The sequence below is a fragment of the Mus musculus genome, chromosome 17 (assembly GCF_000001635.26).
Source record: "Mus musculus strain C57BL/6J chromosome 17, GRCm38.p6 C57BL/6J".
NCBI classification, from domain to species: Eukaryota; Metazoa; Chordata; class Mammalia; order Rodentia; family Muridae; genus Mus; species Mus musculus.
The window spans coordinates 23,666,341-23,693,373 of NC_000083.6; the positions used below are offsets into that span (position 1 = coordinate 23,666,341).

Consider the following 27,033-nt stretch of genomic DNA (forward strand, 5'->3'; position numbering starts at 1 on the left):
TAGCTTGGCTTCTTAGCCACACCCTGCCTCAGTTTCCCCAATGGGGTGGTATCATACACCTCAAAGGACTGTGGTGAGACTGTAGGACTCAGGAGAATCAATAAATGCTAGATCAAAGCATTTAGTGAATTAGAAGGAAGACTGCACAGGGGAGGGGACCTACTCTGTGAGATGACCTGATGAAGCCAGACCTGGGCAGAGGACGATGCCAGGCACGCCCTGCTTTATAGTTGAGGAAATTGGTGCCTGCAAAAGGGAGGTGTGTGTTCTAGGTAACTGTGATTCAGGAGAGAGAGCAGGCCTGCTCCACCGGGGTGCAGACCCGGGCATAGCCCTCGGGCGCCCCGTGGGCCCACCGCAGAGGGCCAGCTTCCTGCTGACAGCTGGACGGATCTGTATGACCTGCAGCTGGAACGCGCCCGCTTCGAGGCTGGAGAGGCGCTGAGAACGCTGAGGGGGCTGCAGCGGCGGGTGTCAGAGCTGGAGGAGGAGTCGCGACTCCAAGACACCGAGATATCGGGCGCCTCCCTGCAGACCGAGCTCGCCCACAGCCTTGACAGTGACCAAGACCAAGACCAGCAAGTCAATGAATGTGGAGGCTCTCAGGTGAGCTTGCAGCCTACCAGCCCCACATTCAAATCATTTATGAAGGATGCAGGCTCTACTCCTCCTTTTCCCAGAGGTAACATACATCACTGACCAATTCCTTTGACAAACAGGCCATATTGTCCCCTGAGACTCAAGAGACATCCAGTCCCCAGCCTTCAATACAGGAAGAGATCTTGGAGCCACCTAAGAAACGAGCATCCCTGAGCCCAGTGGAAATACTGGAGGAGAAGGAGGCAGAAGTGGCCAGGCTGCAGGATGAGGTGGGAGAGCATGGTACTGCACACAAAGCCCCCAGGTGTCCACTTCTTTGCCATCTCCACTGTCAAGCCCCCTCCTCCATGAACTTGTAGTCTACCTGAGCTAGTCTGTACCCCCTGGAAGCCTCAGGGGCTCTACTGCTCCCTAAACTTCTCCCTGCATCCGTCCTGTTGAAGGCTAGCCCTACCTCTTCTTTACTACGCCACCTGATTCAAAGGATTCACTCTGAGTTTGAACACAGGCTGAGTTGCCTGCGGTGTTTATAGAGCAGTCCCAGGTTGTGGGAGGGCAGGTTGTCCTCCAAGGCTTTTGTACCAGTCTGCTCTCTTCCTGGCCTGTAGATCACGCTACACCGTACAGAGCTACAGACGCTGCGGGATGAGCTGCAGAGACAAAAGGAGCTGAGAGCGCAGGACAATCCAGAGGAAGCCCTGAGCAGTGCGCTCTCTGACCGGGACGAAGCAGTGAACAAGTGAGCCTGGCATTCTCTTCTCCCCTGTTGCCTCGGGAGGGGCTTATACTCTATCTGGTCCTTCTGGGTCCCTGATTTCCATCACCCTGACAGGAGTATAGCCTTCATTTTGACTCAGAAGCTTCAGCCCCGCCCCCACCCCCCTTTTACCAAGGTCCAGGAGGCCCCAGCACCCCCCGGACCAAGTTCTCTATCCCTTTGATTCTCAGGGCCATGAAGCTGTCACTGGAGCTCAGTCGTGTCTCCCTAGAGCGGGACTCTCTGTCCCGGGAGCTGCTGCGCGCCATCCGCCAGAAGGTGGCACTGACGCAGGAGCTCGAGGCTTGGCAGGTAAGAGAGGGCAGACCCTGAGGAGGACTGGTGGACAGGTATCCTGACCTCATCCCACCCCCATACCCACCCTGCTTTGCCTCCTACCTTCAGGACGACATGCAGGTAGTGATTGGACAGCAGCTGCGCTCCCAGCGCCAGAAAGAGCTCAGTGAGGCTGCAGCCGCCCCAAGACGTGCGAAGACCCGCTTTTCACTGCGCCTGGGATCCGGGCAGAGTGGAGGCTTTCTGAGCAACCTCTTCCGAAGGACCTGAGGGTTGGGGGCCAGGGCTACCTTTTCTCACTCTGGAGCTCAATTTCCTAACAGCCAATGGAGCCGTGGGGTCTAAAATGACTTCCAAGGGAAGTCTTCCATGCCCCAAGAGGTGGACAGAGGCACTTTGGGTGCAGGGGCCAGCTTTGGGGCAGGTGCCCCAGGTGGGTGGCGGGGGCAGAGCTGTTTATTTTTTGAATCTAAATAGATCTATCTTTTCTAAGCGCCAGGTCCTGCCCCATCTGTGCGAGAGGGGTGGGGATGGGTATTTATGTGTAAGGATAAGTCAGAGCTATATATATAAATCACTATACTTAATTGGTCTCCATTTTTGGGGAATAAAATGCAAACAAGAAAAGCCTAAAATTTTATTTTGACAGGACAACAAAAGCTGAATGTAACGGTTCACCAAGCTAAATCTCATACAGGAGTTTGAGATCAAGCTAAGCCAAATGAGTTCCAGGCCAGCCTGAGCTAAAGTTTAAAACCCCTATCCCAAAACACAAGCATCACTCTAGCTCCTGAAATACAGGGTCATGATGTCAAAAGGACAAAGAGAAGGCTCGGTAGCCCAGGTTGGTAAAGACATCTACTCGACAGCTGTTGCCCGATGCAGTCAGGACCTAAAGGCAAAGAAGACAAAGAAGACATACCTGGCTAAGTCGCCCATCTACAGGCCTGGAGAGACCCCCATGGCCATTCCAAGACCCACCTTGCACTCTGGGGCTGCTGGCTGCTGGTTGAGGCTCAGGCTGAGCAGCCCTGGGGAGGAGCCAGGCACCTGGGCCTTAAGCTCCCCGCTCAGTTGCCAGTGATTGACACAACAGCCCTGGCCAGCAGACAGGATCTGTGGAGGACAAAGAGGAGGTGCAGGGGTCAGGTCTAGGTGGGGGCACTGGATAGTGGGACAGGATCAAGACAGGGGGTCTCACCAGATCCTGGTAGAAGGTGACGTGCTTCTGTGGTGCTCGAATAGGAAAGACGGTAGTGGGTGTGGAAGACCTGAGGTGCCAGAGGGTGAGGGCTGGGCCCCCTCCACAGACCTGAACAGAGAGGTGGCAGGCTCCGGTCACTGTGAGCCATGGACCTTCAGTGGCCACTCTCACCCGACACTCTGCCCAGCTTACCATCCAGTCTGAGTCAGTGGCCAAGCAGCCAATCCAGCGCCCATTATGGGGCCTCGAGCACTCCTGCAAAGGAGGAAAGACGTGAGGGCATCTGAGGGCGGATGAGGAAGAGGGCACGGGCGCACTCTCTCCTCACCTCATGCTTGTAGACTTCGATGGTCTGGACCTCTTTGGCTATACGGAGATCTGTGGGAAAATAAAACCACCAAGGCTCCTGGTGAGCCACAAGCCTGAGACACCCCCACCCCCACTTTCTCATTTTTTGTCTTTTTTTTTTTTTAGTTTTTCTAGACAAGGTCTCTACATAGCTCAGGCTGTCCTAGAAGTCAGTATGTACACCAGCCTGCCTCAGAATCACAGAGATCCACCTGCCTCTGCCTCCCAAGTGCTGGGATGAAAGGCTTGAGCCACTAGGCCTGGCTTACTTTCGTCCCCTGTAATTGGAATTTTCCTTACCCCAAAGCCGTACAGCTCCATCCTCACCGCCAGACAATACCTCAGGGCTGCGCTCCCTCAGTGCCAGGCAATGGATGTAGTCTGTGTGGCCCCGGAGGGCCCGCTGCAGGGAAGAGCGGTGGACGGCTCAGGAGATGCAGGAAACACAGGGCAGGCCCAGACTTGCCCTGGCCCCAGACCTCCACTCACTGTGAAGGCCCCAGTTTCCAGATCCATACTGTGCAGCTGACAATCTCCCCCAGCCAGGATGAGCGAATTCTCCTGTGGAGGGAGACAAGAGGGAGCTGAAAGTCCTCGTCCATCAGGGTAGGGAACAAGTTCTTGAATGGTCATAAAGAGCTCAGACCTTGGGGACAAGCAGCAAGGCATTGATTTCGGGTACTTCCAGACTGGTCCTAGGTGGAGGAAGAGAAGGGTCAAAATCACAGAGAGTGTCCGTGACCTCACCTGCCTCCCCCACCGTGGTCCTGGCTCACCTGTATGGAGGCTGGCGACGCCACAGTTCCTTACAGCCCTTCATGGAGAAACACAGGAGGAAACCCTGATCCCCACACCTCTGAGGTGGGGAAGGTCAGCCCTGCCCTAGGCTCCAGACTTCTTACCTTCTTGAGAATTTCTGCCCAAAGCCAACCCTTGACCTCTCCATCGCCAGCACTGAGTAGGTGTCGATCTGTGGAGACCATGCTGTAGACAGGCCCGTCATGGGCTAGAGAGACACAGAAAACTCTCATTAGCCCCTGTGAGCCCTTCTCTCTCCTGAGGTCACCTGAACCACTCTCAACAGCTATACCCACCGTGGAAGACCACCACCGGTTTTTTGCTTTCTTCTTTGGCCTCTGAACTTAAGGCAGCAGACAAACTGAAAGAGAGGTAGGGAGCCAAGTCAAAGCCAAGGAGGCTCAAGTGCCAGGGCTCCTGTGTGGTAGGAATCAGGGTTGAGGGTACCTGAAGATGGCAATCTGCCCGTAATTGTTGCCAGCTGCCAGAAACTTCCCGCAGGGGGAGACACTCTGGGAAAAGATGGTCATGTGCAGTCGCTGCAGGGCCTGAAATACCTCAGCCTGTGGAAAAGGGTGATCAAGAGAGTCTAAGAAGTCTGGGGCCACCTCCTACAGACTTCTGCTTACCCACCCCACCCCCACCCCCACCCCCGCCCAGGCTTCTCAGCCCATCTCAGCCAGGATGAGAGGCATCAGCCCATACAAAGTGACTCCAGGAAGAGAGTGGAAAAAAGAACCGAGGAGCCACAGCTTGCCGGCGGTGGTGGCGCAAGCCTTTAATCCCAGCACTTGGGAGGCAGAGGCAGGAGGATTTCTGAGTTCGAGGCCAGCCTGGTCTACAAAGTGAGTTCCAGGACAGCCAGGGCTATACAGAGAAACCCTGTCTCAAAAAAAAAAAAAAAAACCAAAAACAAAACCTAAGACTTTGAGCAAGACCAAGCCTCCTCCCATTGGCTGAACAGACAGATGGCACTCACAAGAAATTCTGTCATGATTAGGTAAACTAACAAATCTTGAGAGCACTGAAGCCAGAGGGAGTTGTATAGAATGTAACCCCAGCACATGAGAGTTGGAGGCAGGGAAACTCACTGGTAACTCAAGGTTATGCCCAGCTAGACAGTGAATTCAAAGGCAGCCTGGGCTACATGAGACAGTCTCAAGTACACACTAAGGATGGAATTGAATTGGTAGAGTGCTTGCTTAGCACAGCACACTGCATAAAGCAAGCACACACATGTAGCCTGTGATCCCAGCACTCTGAAGGTACAAGCAGAAGGACACATTCCACTACGTGACAAACCTCAGGCCAGCCTGAAATATCTCAGACCCTATCTCAAAAATCTAAGTGACTCAAAATAATCTTTAAAAAATGGGGGTGCGGGGGAGGAGGTCTGGAAGATGGCTCAGCAGGGAAGTGTGCGCCACTCTTGCAGAGGATCCCCAAAGCACCCACATGGCAGATCACAACCACCTGCACCTCAGTTCCAGGAGGGCCCAGCCCCCTCCCTCTACTGCACCTCTCTCTCCTTTCTCCCCCTCTCCCCTCCCCTTTTCTCTCTGTCTCTCTCTTTCTACCCCCACCCCTCAGAAAAAGGTTCTCACCAGGAACCCTCTCTGGCCCAGAACTCACTATGTAGATTAGGCTGGTCCCAGAGAGATCTTCTTGCTTCTGTCTTGTGCATGAGTGTACATGCATGTGTGTGTGTGTGCATGTACATGCGTGCGTGTGTGCGAGTGTATGTGCAGTGTCGAGTGTTGGACCTCCTGGAACTGGATTACAAGCAGCTGTAAGCCCACTCCTATATGGGTACTAGGAGCTGAACTTGGTTTCTTTGGAAGAGTAGCAAGTGCTGGGCCATTTCTCCACTCCCCTGTGATACCCTTTCTGGCCTCTAAGGGTACCATAGCACACATACAACATGTAAGCAAAACACTTACATACATAAAACAATGAGAAAACTTTACAAGGAAATAAGTAAGCCAAGTGTGGTGGCATGCCTTTAATCTGTTCCGACAATTGAGAGGAGGCAGTTAGGTAAATCTCTGAGTTCCTGGCCAGTTTGATGTACATATATGGGCAATGGTGACACATGCCTTTAATCCCAGCACTTGGGAGGCAGAAGCAGGCAGATCTCTGTAAATTTGAGGCCAAACTGGTCTACAGAGCAAGTTCCAGGACAGCCAAGGCCACACAGAGAAACCCTGTCTCAAAATGTGTGTGTGTGTGTGTGTGTGTGTGTGTGTGTGTGTGTGTACGAGCAAGCACAGTGGTTCTTGGGGCTGAGGGTAACTGCTCATGGTAGACCATGCTCTTTTCTTCCTTTTTAAGATTTACTTTACTGATTTTAATTATTTGTATTTTGTATAAGTGTGTGAGGGAAGTATATACAAGTACGTCCACAGGGGCCAGAGGATTGGCTCCCCTGTAGCTGGAATTAACAGGCAATTACAAGCTTTGGAACTTGAGTGCTGGCACCCAGCTCAGATCCTCCACTCTCTCTCCATACCCAAAAACCTATTCTTACTCAAAGCTCAGCGTTTGAGCACCAGCATTGTAGATATTGGGCTTTGCAGCACACCCAATAGCCTGGAGCACTCAGTGGAGGTGAAGGCAGGAAGAACAGAAGTTCAAGGACATTCTCCAGTATATAACAAAGTTCAAGACTTACGAGACTGTCTCACACCAGTAAGCAGTGGGCTGAGCTGTAACTAAATAATAGAGCACATTCTTATGAAGACCAAGACCCTGGGTTTAAAGGGGGAGGGGCACCTCATTTACAATTACGATGAACTTTTTTTTTTTTTTTTTGAGTCAGGGTCTAACTATATAGCATTGGATGACATGGAATTCACTAAGTAGCAGGCTGGTTTCTAACTCACAAGAGATATGTCTCCCTCTGCCTTCCCAGTGCTAGGATCGTAAATGTGCCACCACCTCCAACGGCGCAAATTTTTTTAAGTGGCTCTATTATCCCGCACAGGAAAATGTACCAACATCTAATCCTTCAGTCACTATTAGATCTCAAGGTTCCGGATCACTTTTCGTGGGCTCAGGGTACAAGTCCCACAAATCACCTATGAACACTGGGTATCCTGGAACACTCCAGGGGTAGATGTCAGAGCAAGACTACAAACCCCAGAAGGCACTGTGCATACACTCGACTCACCTGACCCAGAGGCACCGCGAGCGGTGCGGCATGCTCCATCTTGAGAACTACAAGTCCCAGAGGGCTCTACGTGTGACACAATCTCTCGACGCACGACACAACCTCTCGATTCCGGACGTGCCTGATGGTGGCTCTTCTCGTTACGCCCCAAGACCTAGCACTGCCTGTCGCCCAGCAACTAAGGCGGCAGGTCCGTGCTGTCTCGAACCACAGAAACCTAGGAGAACTACACGAAGCACCCTTATGCTAAAAAGCGCCCAGAACTATCCAGCCACGCCGGATCCCCTCCCCCACCGCGCCGACCTGTCCCGCCTTCTAACCTCTAACCTGATTCCTGTCTTCCGCGCCTGCGTAAAACGTCTCCAGTGCGCACGCCGGTAGGCCCGCCCCTCGCGCTGTACCACGCCCTCAAAGGCTCCGCCTCTGCTGCTTGAATCCCACCCCTCTATCTGCAGGACCCTGAGCCGTAATGATCCTGCAACAGCCCCTGGAGCGAGGTCCCCCAAGTCGGGACCCACGGGCCACCACTGGGGTAACTCGCGGCCTAAACGCCAGGTGTGTAATTGGTCCCTGAGTGGGCTGGACGAGCGGAGGGCAGGAGTTTTGGCTGGGGGATCCAGGGCTGGTCAGTAGGGGGATCCTGGAAAGTGGGGAGGCGATTCAGGAAACCGTGGTGCTTGAGCTTGTGTTGAAGCAGGGAAGCCAAGGTCAAGATTTCCAAGGTAACCTGTGTATAGCCTGGGAGAGGAAGGTGGCTTAGGCCACACAAGACAAGGCTGATTCTGGGAACCTGGTTTACCCTGTAGACTCAGGTGGACAGATCTTTGGGAAGGGGCAAAGAGAGTGGACTACACCTGGCGCTACTTCCCAGCTCCCTTCTCAGAGGAGCTGTGCCAGTGACCATGGAGAGCCCTGGAGAAGGAACTTCTAAGTGTAGGGGCGGATGGGGCTTCCAAGATTCACCTTTGGTCCTCATCAGTTTGCCTCCACTCTCAACATCCCTGCCTCTATTCTTCTCCAGTCTTTCCCCCAGGGAACCTTTGCACAAGCAGTTCCTGTCTGAGGAGAACATGGCCACCCATTTCTCCCGACTCAGCCTACATAATGACCACCCCTACTGCAGCCCCCCTGTGACTTTTCCCGAAGCCCTGCCACCACTCAGGTAGGCACCTCCCCTTGAGGGCCTTCTAGAGGATCACATTCGGTCCTCAGAGCCCCTCCTCACTCTCTGCCTCATCGTGCTATTTTTAGCTTCTAGCCAACTTGTGCTGTTTTCCATCTTTGGCTCCAGGCGACCTGGACCTGGTAGGAGGTGGCACTGCCAAGCCAGCCTTCTGCCCTGTTCTTTCAATCTTTTTTTCTTCTTTTAGGAGCCCTTGCCCAGAGCTGCTTCTCTGGCGCTATCCCGGGAGCCTGATTCCTGAAGCCCTCAGGCTGCTGAGGCTGGGGGATACCCCCAGTCCCTACTACCCTGCGTCCCCAGCTGGGGATATCGTGGAGCTCTGAGTATTGATGGCCTGTGTCCCTCCCTATCTTCTTTCTGACAACAAAGACCAGCAACTCCCAGAAAGGGATGAAGTCCTTCTGCAAACCTGGCCACCAGGACCTTCCCTCTGACAAGAGGACACTAGCTCGGTGGAACCCTCAGTGAAAGGCAGCCTGGGAAAGGGAAAATGTTACCCCATTAGTGAATAAAGACCTGTGAGCAGTTGAAGATTTCTCAGCAGCCTTTGGGGAGGGTGGGGTACTGGATGCTGGGGTTTCCTCCTCAAAATCTTCCCTGGAAAATCGGTGAGGGCAAGCCAGGTCCTGGCAGGCTGAGCTCCAGGCATTGAGAATGTGTGAGTCACAGCCTCACCCCCGCCCCCGCAGTGGCCGACTGGCTCCCTCCCTCCAGTTCTGGGGAGTCAAGTTAGGGATCAGGCCATATCTTAAAGTTAAAGATTCTTTTATTAATAAGTCTCCCTCCCCTCCAAACATTATCCCCACAATAAATATCACCCCCCTTGGGAGATGGTTGTTTCCGTGTGTACTGGGGCCAGCCCTCCCAGAGGGCCAGCCCCCTTAGTGTTAAGAACAGGTCTGTCAATCTGACCCACTCCTAGGGCTAAAACTCAGGGAGTGGCATTATAGCCCCTCCGAGTGGGTGGGACCCAGTGTTGTGTCTGCCCCTCAAGTCAGCCAGACTGCCAGGACTTGTGGGGAACAAGAGATTCCCTTGTGCAAATGCTGCAGTTCCTTAGTATGGGTCGCTTTGTGACCCAGATTGAGGCTCTCTGTCTGCCCCAGACCCAGAGATAGGGCAATTGGACACCTTGGAAGGCTCCCTGAACTCTAAGCCCAGTCCTTGGAGGTGAATCACCACCTCGCCCCACCCCCTTGTGGTTGAAAGAGTCTGGCTCGGCTTCTGTCTGGAAGGCCAGGCTGACTCCAGAATGAATGAATGGACGACGAGTGGGCCCCAGCGCGGGTGCTCCTCACTGGATCAGTGCCACACCTGGGCAGCCCTCTCCACCAGTCTCCTCTATGGGGGCTGGAAAATAAAAAGTGGGGTTGTTGTGGTTAGGGGACAATTAGGGAAGTGATGAGGGAGGTGGGAGGAGCGAGGGTGGAGAGCTCACTTACTAGTAAACTTTTCTCTCCGGCGGCATCTTCTCCAGACCAGGAAACTAGAAACCAGCGCCAAAACCAGGACCAGACTAAGAGCGCCCCCCAGAATGGGCCACAGTAGCCTGAAGTGGGCAGGAGGTGCTGCGGCGCCTAGTGATCAGGGTTCAAATCAGATCTTGCCCTTGGGACAGCAGTCTAGTCTGTCCTCAAGGAGGTCTCAAGCTTACCCCCCCACACACACACACACACAATACACACCCTGATAGAAGCCCCTTCCTCAGTCAGTCTTCCCTGATTTCCTATATCCTACGTCTACAACCCTCCTCTCTGCCCCAACAACCCACTACCCAGGTCTAGGATCCGCTTGCCACCAGCCCCACCCCGCCCCCACTCACATCCCAGGCAGAAGTCGCTGTGTGGTCGCGCTGGACAAGAAGCGCAGTCCATGCACTTGTCGAGGTCCGCGCTCCAGGAGCTGCCGCTAGAGCATGGGGAGGTGCCTGAGGAGGGGGCTGCAGGTCAGAAGCTTGCGGCTGGGTGCGGCTATTCTGGGGGCTGAGGTCAGGGTCAGTCGGCTCGAATAACGTGAGTCACTATCGCGTGTCCCCCCCGCCCCCCACTCATTCCTCGCAGGTGACCGCATCGCCTGACCCAAACGCGGCAGTGCGGGAGGGGGGTCGAGTGGCGCGGGACTTGGGGGGGGACAGTACCCCCCCGCGCGCCACAGTGTGACTCACTCCTGGGCACCGGGCCCGACCCCAGTCCCTCCCCCCGCATAACTGGGCATTGAAGTCACCGGATGGAAGGGGCACCCCCACATGGTATAGAGGGCAAAGTCCCCATTGCCCCTTCGCGATTCAAAGATACCAAGACTGGACAGATCTCATTACAGACCAGTTTGAGGACGTGCCCCCTTCCCAAAACAAACCTCCTGCCCTCAAATATACGTTCTCTCTCTACTCTGGCTCTCACTTTTGAGACAGAAGACCTCCCACACCTCAATTGGACAGGTAGCGAAACTGAAGCTCGGACTGCGGATAAAACTTGAGACCTTTCCCACTTGGAACTTGCTGCCTGAAGAGCACAAATCGCAAATCCTCGTGTCTTCCCGGTTCCCTGGTTTCACCGGGTTCTCCAGGCACTCAAATTCCGTTTCTGACCTCCCCAAAGTCCGAGGTTTACCGTCGTCTGAGCCGTGCATACCTGGTGCTTGCTCCCCGGCCGCGGCGCGCATCAACACCAAGCCGAATCCCAACACGAGGATCTGCGGCAGAGACCGCGGCCAAGCCGAAGCCATGATTGCCGGTCCCGAGGCAAGAACTGTCTGCTCCCACCACCCGCAAGCCAGACTCAGGGCTGCGGCTCCGCCCCCGCCCCCGCCTTCCGGGGCGGAGCGCTGGCCTCGGCCCGCCCCAACAGCCACTCTGCTTTGCGAGTAAGCAGTTAGTTAAACCCAGTCAGTTCAGTAAAACCATTCATTCAACACAGTCCCGCCAAGTGTCTACCCTACTCCGCCCTCTGCAAACTTGAGTACCCACGATGTGGAGCGAAGGAAATCAGTTATAAGACATAACTGCATAGTTGGGTTTTTCCTCTTTTTAAGCCCAAATAAATTAGATTTGTCTATTCTTTTGCAATTCTGGGGTGGAGACCAGAGGCTCAAACATACCAGGCGAGAACTGAGTTATATCCACACATCCTTTATGTTTGCTTGCTTTGTTTGGATTTGGGGGTGGGGGGGACCAACAAAATCTCATACTCTATCCCAGAGTAGCCTCGAATTTGAAACATTCTGTCTCATCTCAGCCTCTCAAGTGCTAGGATTGTAGGCAGGAACCACCACACCGATTTTCTTTGGTTTGGTTTAGTTTTTTAGCTGCATAGCTTAGGCTGATCTTGATGTTGGCATTCTCCGGTATCAGTAAACAGTACTGCAAGCATATATAGAAATGCTACTTTCTTTTTTGAAAGATACCTTTTATTTGTGTGTGTGTGACACATATGTTTGAGTGTCTCTGGAGTCCAGAGAAGGGCAACGGATCTCCTGGCAATCGAATTTCAAGTGGTTATAAGCTGGGAGCAAAAAAAAAAAAAAAAAAAAAAAGAGCACCTGGAAGAGCAGAAAGGCTAACCCATGAGCCATCTTTCCAGACCCACGTGCTGCTTTTTTTGGTTGGTTGGTTGGTTGGTTGGTTGGGTTTTTGTTTTGTTTTTTTGTCTTGGTGTTTTGTTTTGTTTGTTTGGTTTGGTTTTGGTTTTGGTTTTTCGAGACTGGGTTTCTCTGTATAGCCCTGACTGTCCTGAAACTCACTTTGTAGACCAGGCTGGCCTCGAACTCAGAAATCCACCTGCCTCTGCCTCCGAGTGCTGGGATTAAAGGCATTCGCCACCACGCCTGGCTCTGTGTTTTGTTTTGTGACAAGGTTTCACTGTGCCCTGACTGTCCTGGAACTCACGTTGTAGACCAGGCTGGCCTCAAACTCACAGAGATCCGCTTGCCTCTCCCTTCCCAGCCCTGGTATTAAAGGCATGTGTCACCACGCCTGGCCATATATGTTGCTTTCTGTTGCTTTCTTTCTTTTCTTTCTTTCTTTCTTTCTTTCTTTCTTTCTTTTTTTTTCTCCAAAACGAGTCTCTCTGTATAGCCCTGGCTGTCCTGGAACTCTCTCTGAAGACCAGGCTAGCCTCTAACTCAGAAATCCGCCTGCCTCTGCCTCCCAACTGCTGGGATTAAAGGCGTGAGCCACCATTGCCCGGCTATATATTGCTTTCTTAAGGGCCTCGGGAAGAGCACGAGATGATTCAGTGGGTAAGATTGCCTGCTGCCAAGCCTGGCAATCTGAGTTCGATCCCTGGGGCCCACAGAGTAGAAGAAGAGAACAAACTCTGATCATAGGTATGCAGTGTGACAGGGTGTCGTCGTCGTCGTCGTCGTCCCCCCGCCGTCCCTGCCCCCCAAAGAGTCACAAAAAAGAGTCACAAAAGTAATGTATCCTTAGGTAACATACAGACCTGTCTTCATTCGCAAAGCGAGAAACTGGGACTGGGGAAAGTTGAGTAAAGTCTCAAGTCATAGCCCAGGTTACTGAACTCAGCAGGTTCCGCCCTTGGAGTGGCCACCAACTAAGGGAACTTTGGGAAACGCACGCAGGTGGCTATCGCCGCAGGGGTCTCTGCTCCTCCCAAAGAGAGGTGGTCCAGTGACGTCATTGAGACTTTAAGACCCCTTGCCTCCGCCCTCATTCCTACTTTCGACCTGGAAATCTTAGCAGTCTCTTTTGCAGGTGAGCCTGGGGTATGTGTGTAAATTGCGGGTGTGAAAATACGCAGGCAGGGGATGTGGCAGAGTGCGTGCGGGCGTGAGTTAAATGCTGGAGCTTTGATCCTGGTGGCGGCCACCTGCGGTGGCCACCTAGGCAGGAGAGGGTTGCGTCGGGAGAAGCGCTCGGGTCCCCTCGGCCCCAGAAAAGTTAAACACCCCTCCCCCTCCCCTGGGACAAAGGCACCGAAACCTGTGACGCCCCTCCTCCACCTGCTTGGCCACTTTGGGGCGGGACTCCCTTCCCCCTCACCTGCAGGCGCGGACCCAGCTGCGGGCGCCGCCATTAAGCCCCTCCTGGTCTCGCACTCCTAGGCTCGGATATCAGGGGTGGCCGAACCGGACTGGACGTCCGCAGACAAAGCTGACCGAGCACTCGGTAAGTAGAGAGGGACAGAGATGAGAGGGAGAGAATGGTCCCCAGCGTGAGCCTGCAAGTGAGAGGAGTCGAAAGGGGCCTATGCCATTCTTAGGGGCAAGGTGGACTTGTAGAACCGAGGGTTATGAAGAGCCACAGCAGGGCGCCAAGCAGAACTGATTCCCTTCGTATCAACATCATGAAGAGCAAAATGAAGGACACAGGTGCCTGTCACAAAAGGCACTGGGATCTTGAATTTTAGCTCCTTAAAGCTGTGTGGAGAGGGGAAAGAAAGGTAGCACGGCCTTTGGTCTAAAACTCAAAAGGATGCTCCCAGCCTCGAGGCCCGCACCTTGACCCTTAGAGGTGGAGGTGGGTCAAGAAAGAGCTGGTAGCCTAGGAAAATCTGTTTTGTGGCAAAAGGGCTTGTTTTTCCTTATCTCTCTCACCCTATAGGGTGGGCTGGACCCGGACTGGCAGGGCTTCCAGCAACTTCCAGGGATTGGGAGGAGCAGACCTTGGAACATAGGGAGGGCGAGATTTCAAGGAATTATACCCACCTGAAACAGAGCTGGGGGTTTCCATTTGAACCTTGCTTGGGTGGCAGGAGGAAGCTTCAGGTCTCCTCTGAGTGCTCACGGGATAAGGGTGGGCCTGAAACTTGTATCGAGAGCCCGACCAATCCAAAATTATACTCCCGACATGTCATTGTCTTTGTTCTGATAAAATGTACCTAAGGATGTGACTCAGCTCCTAGACCGCTTGCCTGGCGTGCAAAAAGCCGAAGCCCTGCCTTACCCCTCTGGTGGTAAACCCTGCAGTCCCCGAATTCAGGGAGTGGACACAGAAGGTTCAGGAGTTCACAGCCAGCATCAGCTATGCAGGGAATTTATGGCCAGCCAGCCTGGGCTACATAAGACCCTTTCTCAGCTAAGATATAAAAAACAAAACTAAACTAAAATCTAGACACAACTGTCGCTATGGGCTGTCCTGTGCTTCAGGTATGTCTTATTTCCTGTCCCTTGCATGAAAATCAACAGGATTTCATTCTCCACCTGTCACAGTCTAGGAAAGAAGTAAATGCTTATTTTGCTCTTGACTGACCCAGGAAGTGTATCTAATCCACACTACAGGACATAGCAGCCAACTGTCAAGGTGCTTGGTGCTGGTATCAGCTGTCGAGGTGGGATGTCCAGACATGCTGCTCTTTAACATGACTCTCCTTTTATCTCCTCCACACTACACAGCCCCCTCAACCTCATCATGGCCTCTACTGGTCTGCAAATCTTGGGGATCGTCCTGACCCTGCTTGGCTGGGTCAACGCCCTGGTGTCCTGTGCCCTGCCCATGTGGAAGGTGACCGCCTTCATCGGCAACAGCATCGTCGTGGCCCAGATGGTGTGGGAGGGGCTGTGGATGTCCTGTGTGGTTCAGAGCACTGGCCAGATGCAGTGCAAGGTGTATGACTCACTGTTGGCGCTGCCCCAGGACCTGCAGGCTGCCAGAGCCCTCTGTGTTGTCACCCTCCTCATTGTCCTGCTTGGCCTGCTCGTGTACCTGGCTGGAGCCAAGTGCACTACCTGTGTGGAAGATAGGAACTCCAAGTCTCGTCTGGTGCTCATCTCTGGCATCATCTTTGTCATTTCTGGGGTCCTGACGCTCATTCCTGTCTGCTGGACTGCCCACTCTATCATCCAGGACTTCTACAACCCCTTGGTGGCTGATGCTCAAAAGCGGGAGCTGGGGGCCTCCCTCTACCTGGGCTGGGCAGCCTCAGGCCTTTTGCTGCTGGGTGGAGGGCTACTATGCTGCGCCTGCTCTTCTGGAGGGACCCAGGGACCCAGACATTACATGGCCTGCTATTCTACATCTGTCCCACATTCTCGGGGACCCTCCGAATATCCCACCAAGAATTATGTGTGATGCTCACTGGGGAGTGAGGCTCTGCTAGCCAGGGAACCTGAGCTGAGCCATCAAGAAAGGTTACGGAGTAGTTTGGGGGTTGTCTTATTTCTTGTTTTTCTTTTGTACTACTGGGTATTGAACCTGGGGCCCCACGCATTTGGTAGGCAAGCACTCACCAGTGAGTCATGTGGTGCCCTGTCTGTCCCTAGGGTTTGTTCCACCTGTTTTTGAGACAAGCTCTTCTCATGGAGCTCTGATCGACCTCCAGCTCCAGTTTTCCTGCCTCAACCTGAGTCCAAGCTCCACCTCTCTCTCTGCTGCTGGCATTTCTCACTTTTAGCTACTGAGGCTGGGAGGATGGGACACTTGAGTTTCTGCGTCATTATTCATTCTGGGGATCTTCTGTGCAGTGTTCTAAGGCTGCCTGGCCTTTGTTTTTCTCAAAATATCCTGTCCCAGTCCCAAGAGTTCCTGCTGTGGCCGGAGGTAACTCACAGGACAGACGCACCCCTTCCTGGTCAGACTTCTCTCCAGCCCTGGAAGGGCAGGTGATAAGTTACCAAGGAATTTTCTACCCTGAGACTTCCAACCTTTGGCCCCTGAATCCCATCGCCAAGGTTACTGTGTACTCTCCCTACAAAAGGTCCCAGCTGTGCTGTAGACCCTCCTCCCCCACACCTTGCACACTTCCCTGCTCACACAATGCTTTACTAAATAAAACATGATTTTTTTTTCTTACAATGTGTCTGATGTCTCTTGGTGTTCAGTACAAGCCTCGCTAGAGTTAGAAGGCGTTAATGGTCTAAGCAAGCTGCTCACTGGTTGGAGACCTCTCCCCCCACAGTATACACACCCTCTTTTCACAGACCAGAGGAGGCTCAGTTACAATGTGCTTTTATTCACAGGTAGGGTAGGGGGCTGAGTAACTTGGATTCAGGTGGTGCTTGGGCTAGACTTGACCAGCTAAAGCCTCAGTATTAGGTCACAGTCCACATCTTACTTTGAAGGCAAGGAGGCTGAGGTCCAGGTTCCAGAGTAAGAAAGTCCAGGAGAGCAAACCACAGCAAAATCCTGGGAGGCAGCGATAAGCAGGGTACCCAGTAACTGGAGCTTTCTCAAGGTTGCAACCACTACAGAGGGTTAGCTCAAGCCAGACCAGCTGAGATCCCCTAAGAGCCAAGTCCTGGCCAATAAGTGAGCTTCGCAGGCGCATGGATTTGATGATATAAGGATGTAGCCCAATGCAGGGCATGAAGCCGCAGGTGGAAGCTTCTGGAAGAAGCCTCAGCCTCACACATAGTCCCTCTTATCCAGTCCCGAAGCACCTGAACGGGAAGGGATGGAGTAGCCCAGCCTGGGGCCGCGGGGACGCTCAAAGTGTGACGGGGGACACGTACAGCAGAGGAGCCCTCCCCCTAGCATGAGCAGGGCAGCGGCAGCCCAGCCCAGGTAGAGGGAAGCCCCCAGTTCTCTCTTGAGGGCTTCCGCAACCAGTGGGTTATAAAAATCCTGGATGATGGCATGGGCTGTCCAGCAGACAGGGATGAGCACCAAAATGCCCGAGAGGAGGAGGAGGACCCCTGCGGTGAGTACGATACGGGCCTTGGCACCTTCGTCCTCCACACACGTGGTGCACTGGGCGCCCGTGATAGCCACCAGCAGGCCCAGCAAAGCCAGCAGGAGGGCCACGACACAGAGGGCTCTGGCTGCCTGCAGGTCCTGGGGCAGCGCCAGCAGTGAGTCGTATACTTTGCACTGCATCTGGCCAGTGCTCTGGACCACACAGGACATCCACAGCCCCTCCCATACCACTTGGGCCACAACGATGCTGTTGCCGATGAAGGCGGTCACCTTCCACAGTGGCAGGGCACAGGACACCAAAGTTCCTAGCCAGCCTAGCACAGCCAGGGTCATGCCGAGGAGTTCAAGGCCAGTGGAAGCCATCTGCTCCTCGGGTCTTCTCAGCTCTTGGCCTGAATCACTCAATAGGGTTGGGAGCACTGTGTTGGAGTTCGGGTGCGTCTCACTGCTCAGGAGGGGGATCTGTTGATCTCAGACCAGGCCAGACCTCACAGCTGCGGGCCTCTCACACATCTGGTACTCACTGAATACGAAGAAGTCCTTAGGTCCCGCTCATCTGTATTGCTTGTGTCCTCCTGGAAGCCTTCACCCATTACAGCCCCTCCAGATCTGCCATGAACTAGGAACAACCGCGTTCCTCTCTGCTGGCTGCTCACGTACTTTCTTGGTTGAAGTCTTCTCTCAGCTGGTATACAGCTTGTCTCAAAACAGGGAACCGTGAGGTGCCACTTGGGACGTCTGAGGGCGCTGGCTGCAGGCGGGGTTTTAAGGCCTAGGCAGGGGAGGAGCCCAGCAAGAGACCTGGAGGCTGCTATTGGGTAGCATAAACCGGAGCAATGGTGAAAAGGGGATGGATGGGGGCCCTCGGGGTTAGTTAGGGTCTGGTGCCAAGACCAAATGGAAACTCAAGAACAAAGAAATTCCAGGAAGATGGGACAAACAGAAAAGAGGAGAGAGAAGTCTGTTAATTGCCTTGGAATGGACAGAGGAGCTCTCAGCCTGAGACTGCCCCCTCTTTGCCACCCCTCTAATTCACTCTGTCTTGGTGGGGTAAATACTGCCCCCCTTATCCATCATTATATCCCCTCCCCTTCCCCCATCCTTTCAGGACTCTGGAATCTGATCTGTCTCCAGTCTCAGCTCAATAACCCTGGCAGTTCCTAGGGAAGGGGCCCCGCCTACAGTTTCCCAGACAACAGGTGCCTGGCGCCCAGCTCAGGTGGCATTACCAGGGCAACAGCCTAGAAAACTATCCCCTCCACCCCTCACACATACACATGCACACGATTCTACCCCAGCTCAGGTGTTTCCACTCCGCCCCCACTGCCGAAACTAGGGGAATGAGCTGAGCGGCTGAAGGTCTCTAGTGGCCTGGTGATAAAGAGCCTTTTGTGGAGATGGGGAGGGGCAGAAAGAGGCCTGAAGCAAGAAGGGACAAGGGAGACCCTGAGCAAAAGTCACATGAATAGCCAGCCAAGACCAGATGTCACAGAGGTGGGCAAAGAAGCAAGGCCCAGAGGGTTAGAACGTCCCTGAGCCCTTACTTCCAGTCCACAGAAAACACTCATGAAAGTCTCCACCTCAGAGTACTACTGCCTGCCTGCAGCTCAAATTCTGATTCTAGAGTGGTCAGGGAGGGCCAGGCGTCTTAACCTATTTGGATCAGAGACTCGGTTGAGAAAACTTAAAGAGTTTGTATGGGATGCTTGGAACAGAGAACTTAACAAATGAGCTCTCAACCAATATATGCATATTTCAGTAAGTCATGAACAATTCCTTCCAGGGGCTTTTTTTTTGGGGGGGGGGGTGAGGGTCTCTTCATAGCACTGTCTAGCCTGGATCTCATTATATAGACCTGGTTGACCTTGAACTCAGAAATCTGCCTTCCTCTGCCTCCTGAGGGCTAAATTAAAGGTGTCTTGCCACCGTGCCCGGCTGCTTTTTTTTTTTTTTCTTCCCAAAACAAGGTTTCTCAAACTCAGAAATCCACCTGCCTCTGCCTCCCAAGTGTTAGGATTAAAGGCCACTGTCACGCCCAGCTAAAATATATTTTTAAAGACTTTATGTGAGTACACTGTCACCGTCTTCAGACGCAGCAGAAGAGGGAATTGGAACCCATTACAGATGGCTGAGTCACCATGCGGCTGCTGGGATTTGAACTCAGGACCTCTGGAAGAGCAGTCAGTGCTCTTAACTGCTGAGCCATCTCTCTAGACCCAAGGGCTATTATTTAAAAGACAAAAACTGCCATGCAGGCATGGTGACACATACATACCACTCAGGAGGCAGAGATGGGTGGGTATCTGTGAGCTCAAGGTTAGACTGATCTACATAGTGAGCTGCAGGATTCCAAGACAGCCAGGGCAATTACAGGGTCAACTACATAAATAAAAAGAGAAAGAAAAAAGAAAAAAAAAAGTAGCTGGGCTACTTTAACCTCATCTTTAACCCCAGCACTCGGGAGGCAGAGGCAGGGAGACTGCTGAGTTCAAGGTCAGCCAGGACTACATAGAAAAACCCTGTCTCAAAAAAAAAAATTAATATACTCCCAATGGCACTTATGCAAGCATCCACAGGCAAGTGCACATGTGTGTGTGTGTGTGTGTGTGTGTGTGTGCATGTATGTGTGTTGTACAAAAGTGTAGGGCTACACAGTGAAACTCTTATCTTTTTTAAAAAAAGGAAGAGGGTAGAGCTAGAGAAACAGCTCAGCAGTTAAGAGTGATTGCTGCCTGTATTAGTCAGGGTTCTCTAGAGTCACAGAACTTATGGATAGTCTCTAGATAATAAAGGAATTTATTGATGACTTACAGTCGGCAGCTCAATTCCCAACAATCGTTCAGTCACAGCTGTGAATGGAAGTCCAAGGATCTAGCAGTTACTCAGTCTCACGCAGCAAGCAGGCGAAGGAGCAGGAGCAAGAGCTAGACTCCCTTCTTCCAATGTCCTTATATTGTCTCCAGCAGAAGGCGTAGCCCAGATTAAAGGTGTGTTCCTTAAACTCGGAGATTCAATCTTCTGGAATCCATAGCCAATATGGCTCAAGATCTTCAAACCAAGATCCAGATAAGGATCTCCAAGCCTCCAGATAAGGGTCACTGGTGAGCCTTCCAATTCCGGATTGTAGTTCATTCCAAATATTGTCAAGTTGACAACCAGGAATAGCCACTACAATCCACCCCTTGTCAACTTGACACAAATAATATCTCATGTTCACATGAAACAATAACAAGGTTGTAAATACGCCTAACATGATATAACTATCCCTCGTACAATCGCAAACGCATTAGTAAATTTACAATGGGCATTCATATTACTTTATAATCCTCGTTTCTGCAACTGGTTACGTGGCCTTAATTGGTATTTATAACTACCTTCCTCTACTACCCATTCTGTATTTCCTTCTCCTTCAGCCAGCACCTCAGCAGGTCTTGGCTCTTTTCCTGGAGGATTGACCCATACCTTCATTCCTGATGGATCTGCGTTCTTTGTCATCCTGCTTGGATTAGGCTGTTGTAGTTTCCCATTGACTTTAATCACAGGACATGGTAGTACTAAGAGGCGCCCTAAGGGATCTCCTACACTCCAGACATAATCTTGCTTACCACCATTGTGAAGAGGTAATCCAATTTCTCCATGGTAATCTGGATCTATCACCCCTCCTAACACTGTTATTCCTTTTTTAGCCTGTTGGTTTAAGGGCATTAGAAGCCCAAAATGACCAGGGGGAAGTCTGAGCTTCCAGTTCAATGGAATGTTTGTTGTAGCTCCTGGTAGGAGGACTCCCCTCTCTGGAGCCAAAACTTCTAGGCCAGCAGAACCTAGAGTTATGGGGACAGGAAGCAAAAATTTTCCTAGAGGGTCACTAGGAGTGATAGTAAGTGGAACTATTCCTTTTTCCACCCCTTGATTCCTGGACCCATGAATCCTGGCTATGGGTGAAACTGTACCATATATCGAGCGCTGATTCAAAGCATATACTGCCTTCTGAAGAACTCTGCCCCAGCCTTCCAAGCTGTTACCACCTAATTGGCGCTGTAACTGCGTCTTCAAAAGGCCATTCCATCTTTCTATCAGCCCAGCTGCTTCAGGATGATGGGGAATGTGGTAAGACCAGTGTATTCCATGATCGTGGGCCCACTGTCGAACTTCTCTGGCTGTGAAATGAGTTCCTTGGTCAGAAGCAATACTGTGTGGAATACCATGACGATAGATGAGGCATTCTGTCAATCCGTGAATGGTGGTTTTAGCAGAGGCATTACGTGCAGGAAAGGCAAATCCATAACCAGAATAAGTATCTACTCCAGTAAGAACAAAACGCTGTCCTTTCCACGAAGGAAGTGGTCCAATGTAGTCAACCTGCCACCAGGTTGCTGGCTGGTCACCTCGAGGAATGGTGCCATATCTGGGGCTCAGTGTTGGTTTCTGCTGTTGGCAGATCTGGCAATCAGCAGCAGCAGTAGCCAGGTCAGCTTTGGTGAGTGGAAGCCCGTGTTGCTGAGCCCAAGCATAACCTCCATCTCGACCACCATGACCACTTTGTTCATGTGCCCATTGAGCAATGACAGGGATGGCTGGGGAGAGAGGCTGACTGTCCACAGAACGGGTCATCTTATCCACTTGATTATTGAACTCCTCCTCGGCTGAAGTCACCTTTTGGTGAGCATTTACATGGGACACAAATATCTTCACATCCTTTGCCCATTTGGAGAGATCTATCCACATACTTCTTCCCCAGATGTCTTTCTCACCAATTTTCCAATTGTGATCTTTCCAAGTCCCTGACCATCCAGCCAATCCATTGGCTACAGCCCATGAGTCAGTGAATAATCGTACATCTGGCCACTTCTTCTTACAAACAAACTGTAATACCATGTGTACTGCCCGAAGTTCTGCCCACTGTGAAGATTTCCCTTCACCTGTGTCTTTCAAGGTTGTCCCAGAAAGGGGTTGTAATGCTGCAGCTGTCCACTTCTGGGTGGTACCTGCATAACGTGCAGAGCCATCAGTAAACCAGGCTCTAGTCTTCTCCTCTTCGGTCAGTTGATCATAGGGAACACCCCATGAGGCTATAGGTGCATGCTTGGCAGCAGATGGCATTGTAACAGGAGTAGAAACCATAGGCATTTGAGCAACTTCTTCATGTAACTTGCTTGTGCCTTCAGGACCTGCTCTGGCCCGATCACGTATATACCACTTCCATTTGATAATAGACTGCTGCTGTGCGCGTCCCACTTTATGACTTGCAGGGTCTGATAGTACCCAGCTCATGATGGGTAGTTCAGGTCGCATAGTAACTTGGTGTCCTATTGTCAAACGTTCAGTTTCCACTAAGGCCCAATAGCAGGCCAAGAGCTGTTTTTCAAAGGGAGAATAGTTGTCTGCAGATGATGGTAGAGCTTTGCTCCAAAATCCCAAAGGTCTTTTCTGTGATTCACCTACAGGGGCCTGCCAGAGGCTCCAAACAGCATCTCTATCAGCCACAGATACCTCAAGTACCATCGGGTCTGCTGGGTCATATGGTCCAAGTGGTAGAGCAGCCTGCACAGCAGCCTGGACCTGTTGAAGGGCCTTCTCCTGTTCCAGGCCCCACACAAAGCTAGCAGCTTTCCGAGTCACTTGGTAAATAGGCCTAAGTAACACACCCAAGTGAGGGATGTGTTGTCTCCAGAATCCAAATAGGCCCACTAAACGTTGTGCTTCTTTCTTGGTTGTAGGAGGGGCCAGGTGCAATAACTTATCTTTCACCTTAGAAGGAATATCTCTGCACGCCCCACACCACTGGACTCCTAAGAATTTCACTGAGGTAGATGGTCCTTGAATTTTGGTTGGATTTATTTCCCATCCTCTGATACGCATATGTGTTACCAATGAGTCCAAAGTGGTTGCTACTTCCTGCTCACTTGGTCCAATCAGCATAATGTCATCAATATAGTGCACCAATGTGATATTTTGTGGAAGATCCAAACGATCAAGATCCCTTCTAACTAAATTATGACACAGGGCAGGAGAGTTAATATATCCTTGAGGCAAAACTGTGAAGGTATACTGTTGGCCTTGCCAACTGAAAGCAAATTGCTTCTGGTGGTCCTTATGGACAGGTACTGAGAAGAAGGCATTTGCCAGATCAATAGCCGCATACCAGGTGCCAGGAGATGTGTTAATTTGCTCAAGTAACGAAACTACATCTGGTACAGCAGCTGCAATTGGAGTTACTACCTGATTTAGTTTTCGATAATCAACTGTCATTCTCCATGATCCATCTGTTTTCTGCACTGGCCAGATAGGAGAGTTAAACGGAGATGTGGTGGGAACCACCACCCCTGCGTCTTTCAAGTCCTTGATAGTGGCAGTAATTTCTGCAATGCCTCCAGGAATACGATACTGTTTTTGATTCACTATTTTCTTTGGCAAAGGCAACTCTAAAGGCTTCCATTTGGCCTTTCCAACCATAATAGCCCTCACTCTACAGTTCAGGGAACCAATATGAGAATTCTGCCAATTTCTGAGTATATCTATCCCAATTATACATTCTGGAACTGGGGAAATCACCACAGGATGTGTCCGGGGACCTACTGGACCTACTGTGAGTCGGACATCAGTCAAAACTCCATTAATCACCTGCCCTCCATAAGCCCCTACTTTAACTGGAGGGCCACAATGTTTCTTGGGATCCCCTGGGATCAGTGTCAACTCAGAACCAGTATCCAGCAGACCCCGAAAAGTCTGATTATTTCCTTTTCCCCAGTGTACAGTTACCCTTGTAAAAGGCCGTAGGTCCCTCTGGGGAAGAACTGGAGAAAGGGTAACAGCAAAACCTTTGAGTGTCTTATCAAGATCCTTCCTCAGCGGAACCTGGCCACCCCTTCATTCAAGGGGTTCTGGATCTGCAAACTGTCTCAAGTCTGGAAATTGATTCACTGGCCGAGATTGCTGTTTACCACGATCTAATGTAGCCTTTCTTTCATTTGGCTGTTTACCACGATCTAATGTAGCCTTTCTTTCATTTGTTTGAGAATTTTTCTGCTTATACAGATCAAACAAATATGCAGTAGGCTTCCTATGTATTTCATTCCTGGAAACACCATGATTGGTTAGCCAGTACCAAAGGTCCAACCGAGTCATGCCATTATAAATTTCACCTCTCCTGTGCTGACCATTACTGGGTATGTTATTATAAACATTCTTTTGTCTACGCTGTCCATTATAATAACTAGAATCACCTTGTCTCGGGCGATTCAATGCTGCCACCTGGCCCTTGTTACCTCGGAATCCAACTAAACCCAGTGAATTTAATTCATCTAATTGAGCAGAAGCATCTCCAATGCTAAGATCTGGCACAAGGAAAAGGGAAAGAACAAAACCCTTCAAATGTGCTGGTGCCCCTCTCACCAATTTGCGTCTTATAGAGCTGGTGAAAGGCATATCTTCTGGACCTTCCCATTGTGGACAATTATGCTTTACACAATATATCCACTCTAGCATTGCAATTTCCCTAAGTCTTAAAATCCCTTCATCAACACTAAGCCATGGAATATCAGGCATCTCCAAGTCATTTCCAGTAGGCCATCTTTTGATAAACACCTCAGCCAACCATTCAAACAAACTTTTGACACCTTTTTTAACTATGCGAGCTTCCGTATTAAACCTAGAATCTCTACTCAGAGGACCCATGTCAATAAACTCAGCCTGCTCTAGTTTTATGTTCCTTCCACCCTTATCCCACACCCTTAAAATCCATTCCCACACATATTCACCAGGTTTCTGCTTGAATGAATTAGCAAACTCATTAAGCTCCTTAGTAGTGTAGCGAATTTCCTCATGGACTACACTTTCTACCTCCCCTCTAGGAGCCTGTTTTGCTTTGAGTCTGGTTACAGGTCTAGAAGAAACTATTGGTGGGCCGTGAGCAGACTCTGCAAAATTAATTTCCTCATGTGGGGAAGGCATTATTTCAAGAGGTGGGGCTGAGGGTACTACTTCCTCAGGTGGGGCAAACCCTTGAGAATCTGAGGATTCAAAATTCTCAGCTTCAACATGGTCTTCCCACACATCCCCATCCCATGTTGTAGGATCCCATTCTTTGCCAATTAGAGCCCTTACTTTAACTGTCGACACACTCTGAGGCTGAGACTTGAATTTTCGCTGTAGTTCAGCCAACCTTACAATGAGAGTTTCTGTTTGATTTTCTGCAACTTGAGCTCTATTGCTACAAGAGAGAAGATTCTCCTCAAGGACACACTTAGCAACTTTTAGATCGTTTACTTGTGTCTGGAGCCTTTCGATTTTATCACACAACTCCTTCCTTTCATTCATCATTTTTTCCACAGATACTAAGAGCAGCCAGCCAGTAAAATCATTTTTCGATTTTTTCCCCATCTTGTAGAAAGCTTTGTGCACTGAATCACCTAATTCATTAAGAAAATCAAGGGCATTAGCTTCTTTAAGTTCGGAATATAGTTTCAACCATGGGTCTTCAAAATTCTCTGAGCTCCCAGGAGGGAGAGAATCTGGAGAGGTTTCAATAGTTGAAAGTGCTGGTGGATCAACAAGCCAATTCCAGAATTTTAAAAGATTCATCCTTGTACTTCTGTTACTCTAGAACCACTCCTGGTACCAACTTCTGTATTAGTCAGGGTTCTCTAGAGTCACAGAACTTATGGATAGTCTCTAGATAATAAAGGAATTTATTGATGACTTACAGTCGGCAGCTCAATTCCCAACAATCGTTCAGTCACAGCTGTGAATGGAAGTCCAAGGATCTAGCAGTTACTCAGTCTCACGCAGCAAGCAGGCGAAGGAGCAGGAGCAAGAGCTAGACTCCCTTCTTCCAATGTCCTTATATTGTCTCCAGCAGAAGGCGTAGCCCAGATTAAAGGTGTGTTCCTTAAACTCGGAGATTCAATCTTCTGGAATCCATAGCCAATATGGCTCAAGATCTTCAAACCAAGATCCAGATAAGGATCTCCAAGCCTCCAGATAAGGGTCACTGGTGAGCCTTCCAATTCCGGATTGTAGTTCATTCCAAATATTGTCAAGTTGACAACCAGGAATAGCCACTACACTGCCCTTGGGGACAGTTCCTGTCACCCACATTAAGTAGCTCTCACTACAGCCTGTAGCACCAGTTCTTGGGTATCTGACACCTTCTAGCCTCTGGGCACCTGCACACACATACAGTAACACATGAAGTTAAATAAAACAATTTTTGGAGACAGGGTTTCTCTGTGTAGCCCTGGCTGTCCTGGAACTCCCTCTGCAGACCAGGCTGGCCTCAAACTCAGAAATCCAAGTTCTGGGAGTAAAGTCATGTGCCACCACAGACCTACTTGAAATGAAATAAATCTAAAAAAGGAAGAAAGATTAAATAAATCTTAGAAAGAAATAAAGGAAGAAGAAAAGCTGGACATGGTCTCCGAATTTAATCCCAGAACTCTGGAGGCAGAGGAAGGGATTAATACACGGTGTCTGTGTGTCTGAGGCCACTCTGGTCTACAGAGTGAGTTACAGGACAGCCAGAGCTACACAGAGAAACCCTGTCTCAGTGAAAAAAGAAAAAAAGAAAGAGAGAAGTAAGGAAAGAAGAAAGGAAGGATAAAAGATAGAAAGGAGGGAAGGAAGAAAGAAAAGTACACACTTTTAAGAAAGGAAAAAGGAATAGGTTTTAGTAATGCATGTGATATGCATTATGAAATTTTATCTTTTTAAAAAATTATTTATTATTATAAATGCATACATTGTAGCTGTCTTCAGCTACATCAGAAGAGGACTTCAGATCTCATTACAGATGGTTGTGAGCCACCATGTGGTTGCTGGGATTTGAACTCAGGATCTTCGGAAGAGCAGTCAGTGCTCTTAACCACTGAGCCATCTCTCCAGCCCATGAAATATTACCTTGACATGTAGGTTTGAACAATATATACTAAATACAATAAAAAGGGAGGTCCTGGAGGTGTGAAGCAAGGGCGGAGAACTTGTTCTGCACATCCCAGTTATACCTGGCCCTGTGTAGCAGCATTCCCAGCACTGAAAAAAAGACAAAAAGGAGTCACGAGTGATGTGAACATCAGAGAAAGGGCTTTTGGAT

General features: G+C 50.7%; 6 protein-coding genes across 12 annotated transcripts in view; 3 read left to right on the forward strand and 3 right to left on the reverse strand.

The window, feature by feature from the left end:
• Bicdl2 (BICD family like cargo adaptor 2) overlaps positions 1-2,281 on the forward strand; it is a 24,017-nt gene extending 21,736 nt beyond the window's left edge. For 2 of the 3 annotated variants that reach the window (XM_030249622.1, XM_006523985.4), the window contains 5 exons: positions 409-606; positions 720-869; positions 1,209-1,339; positions 1,549-1,669; positions 1,763-2,146. In XM_030249622.1, coding sequence (XP_030105482.1) covers positions 409-606; positions 720-869; positions 1,209-1,339; positions 1,549-1,669; positions 1,763-1,924 — 762 coding nt within the window. In that variant the 3' untranslated portion in view covers positions 1,925-2,146. Of the gene's footprint in view, positions 1-408; positions 607-719; positions 870-1,208; positions 1,340-1,548; positions 1,670-1,762 lie in introns of all 3 variants that reach the window. The other variant, NM_153784.3, reaches the window with a different exon arrangement.
• On the reverse strand, positions 2,278-7,577 carry Thoc6 (THO complex 6). Of its 3 annotated transcripts, none has more exons than XM_030249886.1 (14): positions 7,501-7,577; positions 7,174-7,399; positions 4,452-4,567; positions 4,301-4,365; positions 4,109-4,212; positions 3,983-4,020; positions 3,853-3,901; positions 3,696-3,767; positions 3,507-3,609; positions 3,187-3,236; positions 3,051-3,113; positions 2,856-2,966; positions 2,636-2,770; positions 2,278-2,546 (listed from the first exon to the last, which is right to left on the reverse strand). In XM_030249886.1, exons 2-14 carry the CDS (start codon positions 7,210-7,212, stop codon positions 2,466-2,468), a joined length of 1,026 nt encoding a protein of 341 aa, XP_030105746.1. In that variant the 5' UTR covers positions 7,213-7,399; positions 7,501-7,577; the 3' UTR covers positions 2,278-2,465. The 3 variants fall into 3 exon arrangements, with proteins under 3 accessions (XP_030105746.1, NP_001344309.1, NP_001008425.1); NM_001357380.1 differs by having other exon boundaries at positions 7,494-7,537; NM_001008425.2 differs by having other exon boundaries at positions 7,174-7,537.
• On the forward strand, positions 7,268-9,184 carry Hcfc1r1 (host cell factor C1 regulator 1 (XPO1-dependent)). Its single transcript, NM_181821.2, has 3 exons — positions 7,268-7,728; positions 8,195-8,335; positions 8,544-9,184. The coding sequence occupies exons 1-3, from the start codon at positions 7,643-7,645 to the stop codon at positions 8,677-8,679; spliced, it is 363 nt and encodes a 120-aa protein (NP_861542.1). The 5' UTR covers positions 7,268-7,642; the 3' UTR covers positions 8,680-9,184.
• Positions 9,105-11,109, reverse strand: Tnfrsf12a (tumor necrosis factor receptor superfamily, member 12a). 2 transcript variants are annotated; one of them, NM_013749.2, is made up of 4 exons: positions 10,987-11,109; positions 10,179-10,283; positions 9,799-9,933; positions 9,105-9,706 (listed from the first exon to the last, which is right to left on the reverse strand). In NM_013749.2, the coding sequence occupies exons 1-4, from the start codon at positions 11,078-11,080 to the stop codon at positions 9,651-9,653; spliced, it is 390 nt and encodes a 129-aa protein (NP_038777.2). In that variant the 5' UTR covers positions 11,081-11,109; the 3' UTR covers positions 9,105-9,650. The 2 variants fall into 2 exon arrangements, with proteins under 2 accessions (NP_038777.2, NP_001155218.1); NM_001161746.1 differs by lacking the exon at positions 10,179-10,283.
• Positions 11,110-13,007: 1,898 nt separating this feature from the next.
• On the forward strand, positions 13,008-16,106 carry Cldn6 (claudin 6). 2 transcript variants are annotated; one of them, NM_018777.4, is made up of 3 exons: positions 13,025-13,067; positions 13,418-13,481; positions 14,708-16,106. In NM_018777.4, exon 3 carries the CDS (start codon positions 14,724-14,726, stop codon positions 15,381-15,383), a length of 660 nt encoding a protein of 219 aa, NP_061247.1. In that variant the 5' UTR covers positions 13,025-13,067; positions 13,418-13,481; positions 14,708-14,723; the 3' UTR covers positions 15,384-16,106. The 2 variants fall into 2 exon arrangements, with proteins under 2 accessions (XP_006524704.1, NP_061247.1); XM_006524641.1 differs by lacking the exon at positions 13,418-13,481 and having other exon boundaries at positions 13,008-13,067; positions 14,708-16,103.
• A 137-nt stretch (positions 16,107-16,243) lies between these two features.
• Positions 16,244-17,686, reverse strand: Cldn9 (claudin 9). Its single transcript, NM_020293.3, has one exon. The coding sequence runs from the start codon at positions 17,307-17,309 to the stop codon at positions 16,656-16,658; it is 654 nt and encodes a 217-aa protein (NP_064689.2). The 5' UTR covers positions 17,310-17,686; the 3' UTR covers positions 16,244-16,655.
• Between the last annotated feature and the right edge of the window lie 9,347 nt (positions 17,687-27,033).

Excerpts from the sequence above, each read along its gene's own strand:
- Thoc6 (XM_030249886.1), bottom strand. The coding sequence starts at position 7,212 with ATGGAGCATGCCGCACCGCTCGCGGTGCCTCTGGGTCAG. Across the intron at positions 3,902-3,982 it reads CGTCGCCAGCCTCCATACAG|GACCAGTCTGGAAGTACCCG; the intron begins GTGAGCCAGGAC and ends TCCTCCACCTAG. Across the intron at positions 2,967-3,050 it reads CCACTGACTCAGACTGGATG|GTCTGTGGAGGGGGCCCAGC; the intron begins GTAAGCTGGGCA and ends CTCTCTGTTCAG.
- Hcfc1r1 (NM_181821.2), top strand. The coding sequence starts at position 7,643 with ATGATCCTGCAACAGCCCCTGGAGCGAGGTCCCCCAAGTCGGGACCCA. Across the intron at positions 7,729-8,194 it reads ACTCGCGGCCTAAACGCCAG|TCTTTCCCCCAGGGAACCTT; the intron begins GTGTGTAATTGG and ends ATTCTTCTCCAG. Across the intron at positions 8,336-8,543 it reads GAAGCCCTGCCACCACTCAG|GAGCCCTTGCCCAGAGCTGC; the intron begins GTAGGCACCTCC and ends TTCTTCTTTTAG.
- Tnfrsf12a (NM_013749.2), bottom strand. The coding sequence starts at position 11,080 with ATGGCTTCGGCTTGGCCGCGGTCTCTGCCGCAGATCCTCGTGTTGGGA. Across the intron at positions 10,284-10,986 it reads GGCCGGGGAGCAAGCACCAG|GCACCTCCCCATGCTCTAGC; the intron begins GTATGCACGGCT and ends CCCCCTCCTCAG. Across the intron at positions 9,707-9,798 it reads CCGGAGAGAAAAGTTTACTA|CCCCCATAGAGGAGACTGGT; the intron begins GTAAGTGAGCTC and ends TTTATTTTCCAG.
- Cldn6 (XM_006524641.1), top strand. The coding sequence starts at position 14,724 with ATGGCCTCTACTGGTCTGCAAATCTTGGGGATCGTCCTGACCCTGCTT.
- Cldn9 (NM_020293.3), bottom strand. The coding sequence starts at position 17,309 with ATGGCTTCCACTGGCCTTGAACTCCTCGGCATGACCCTGGCTGTGCTA.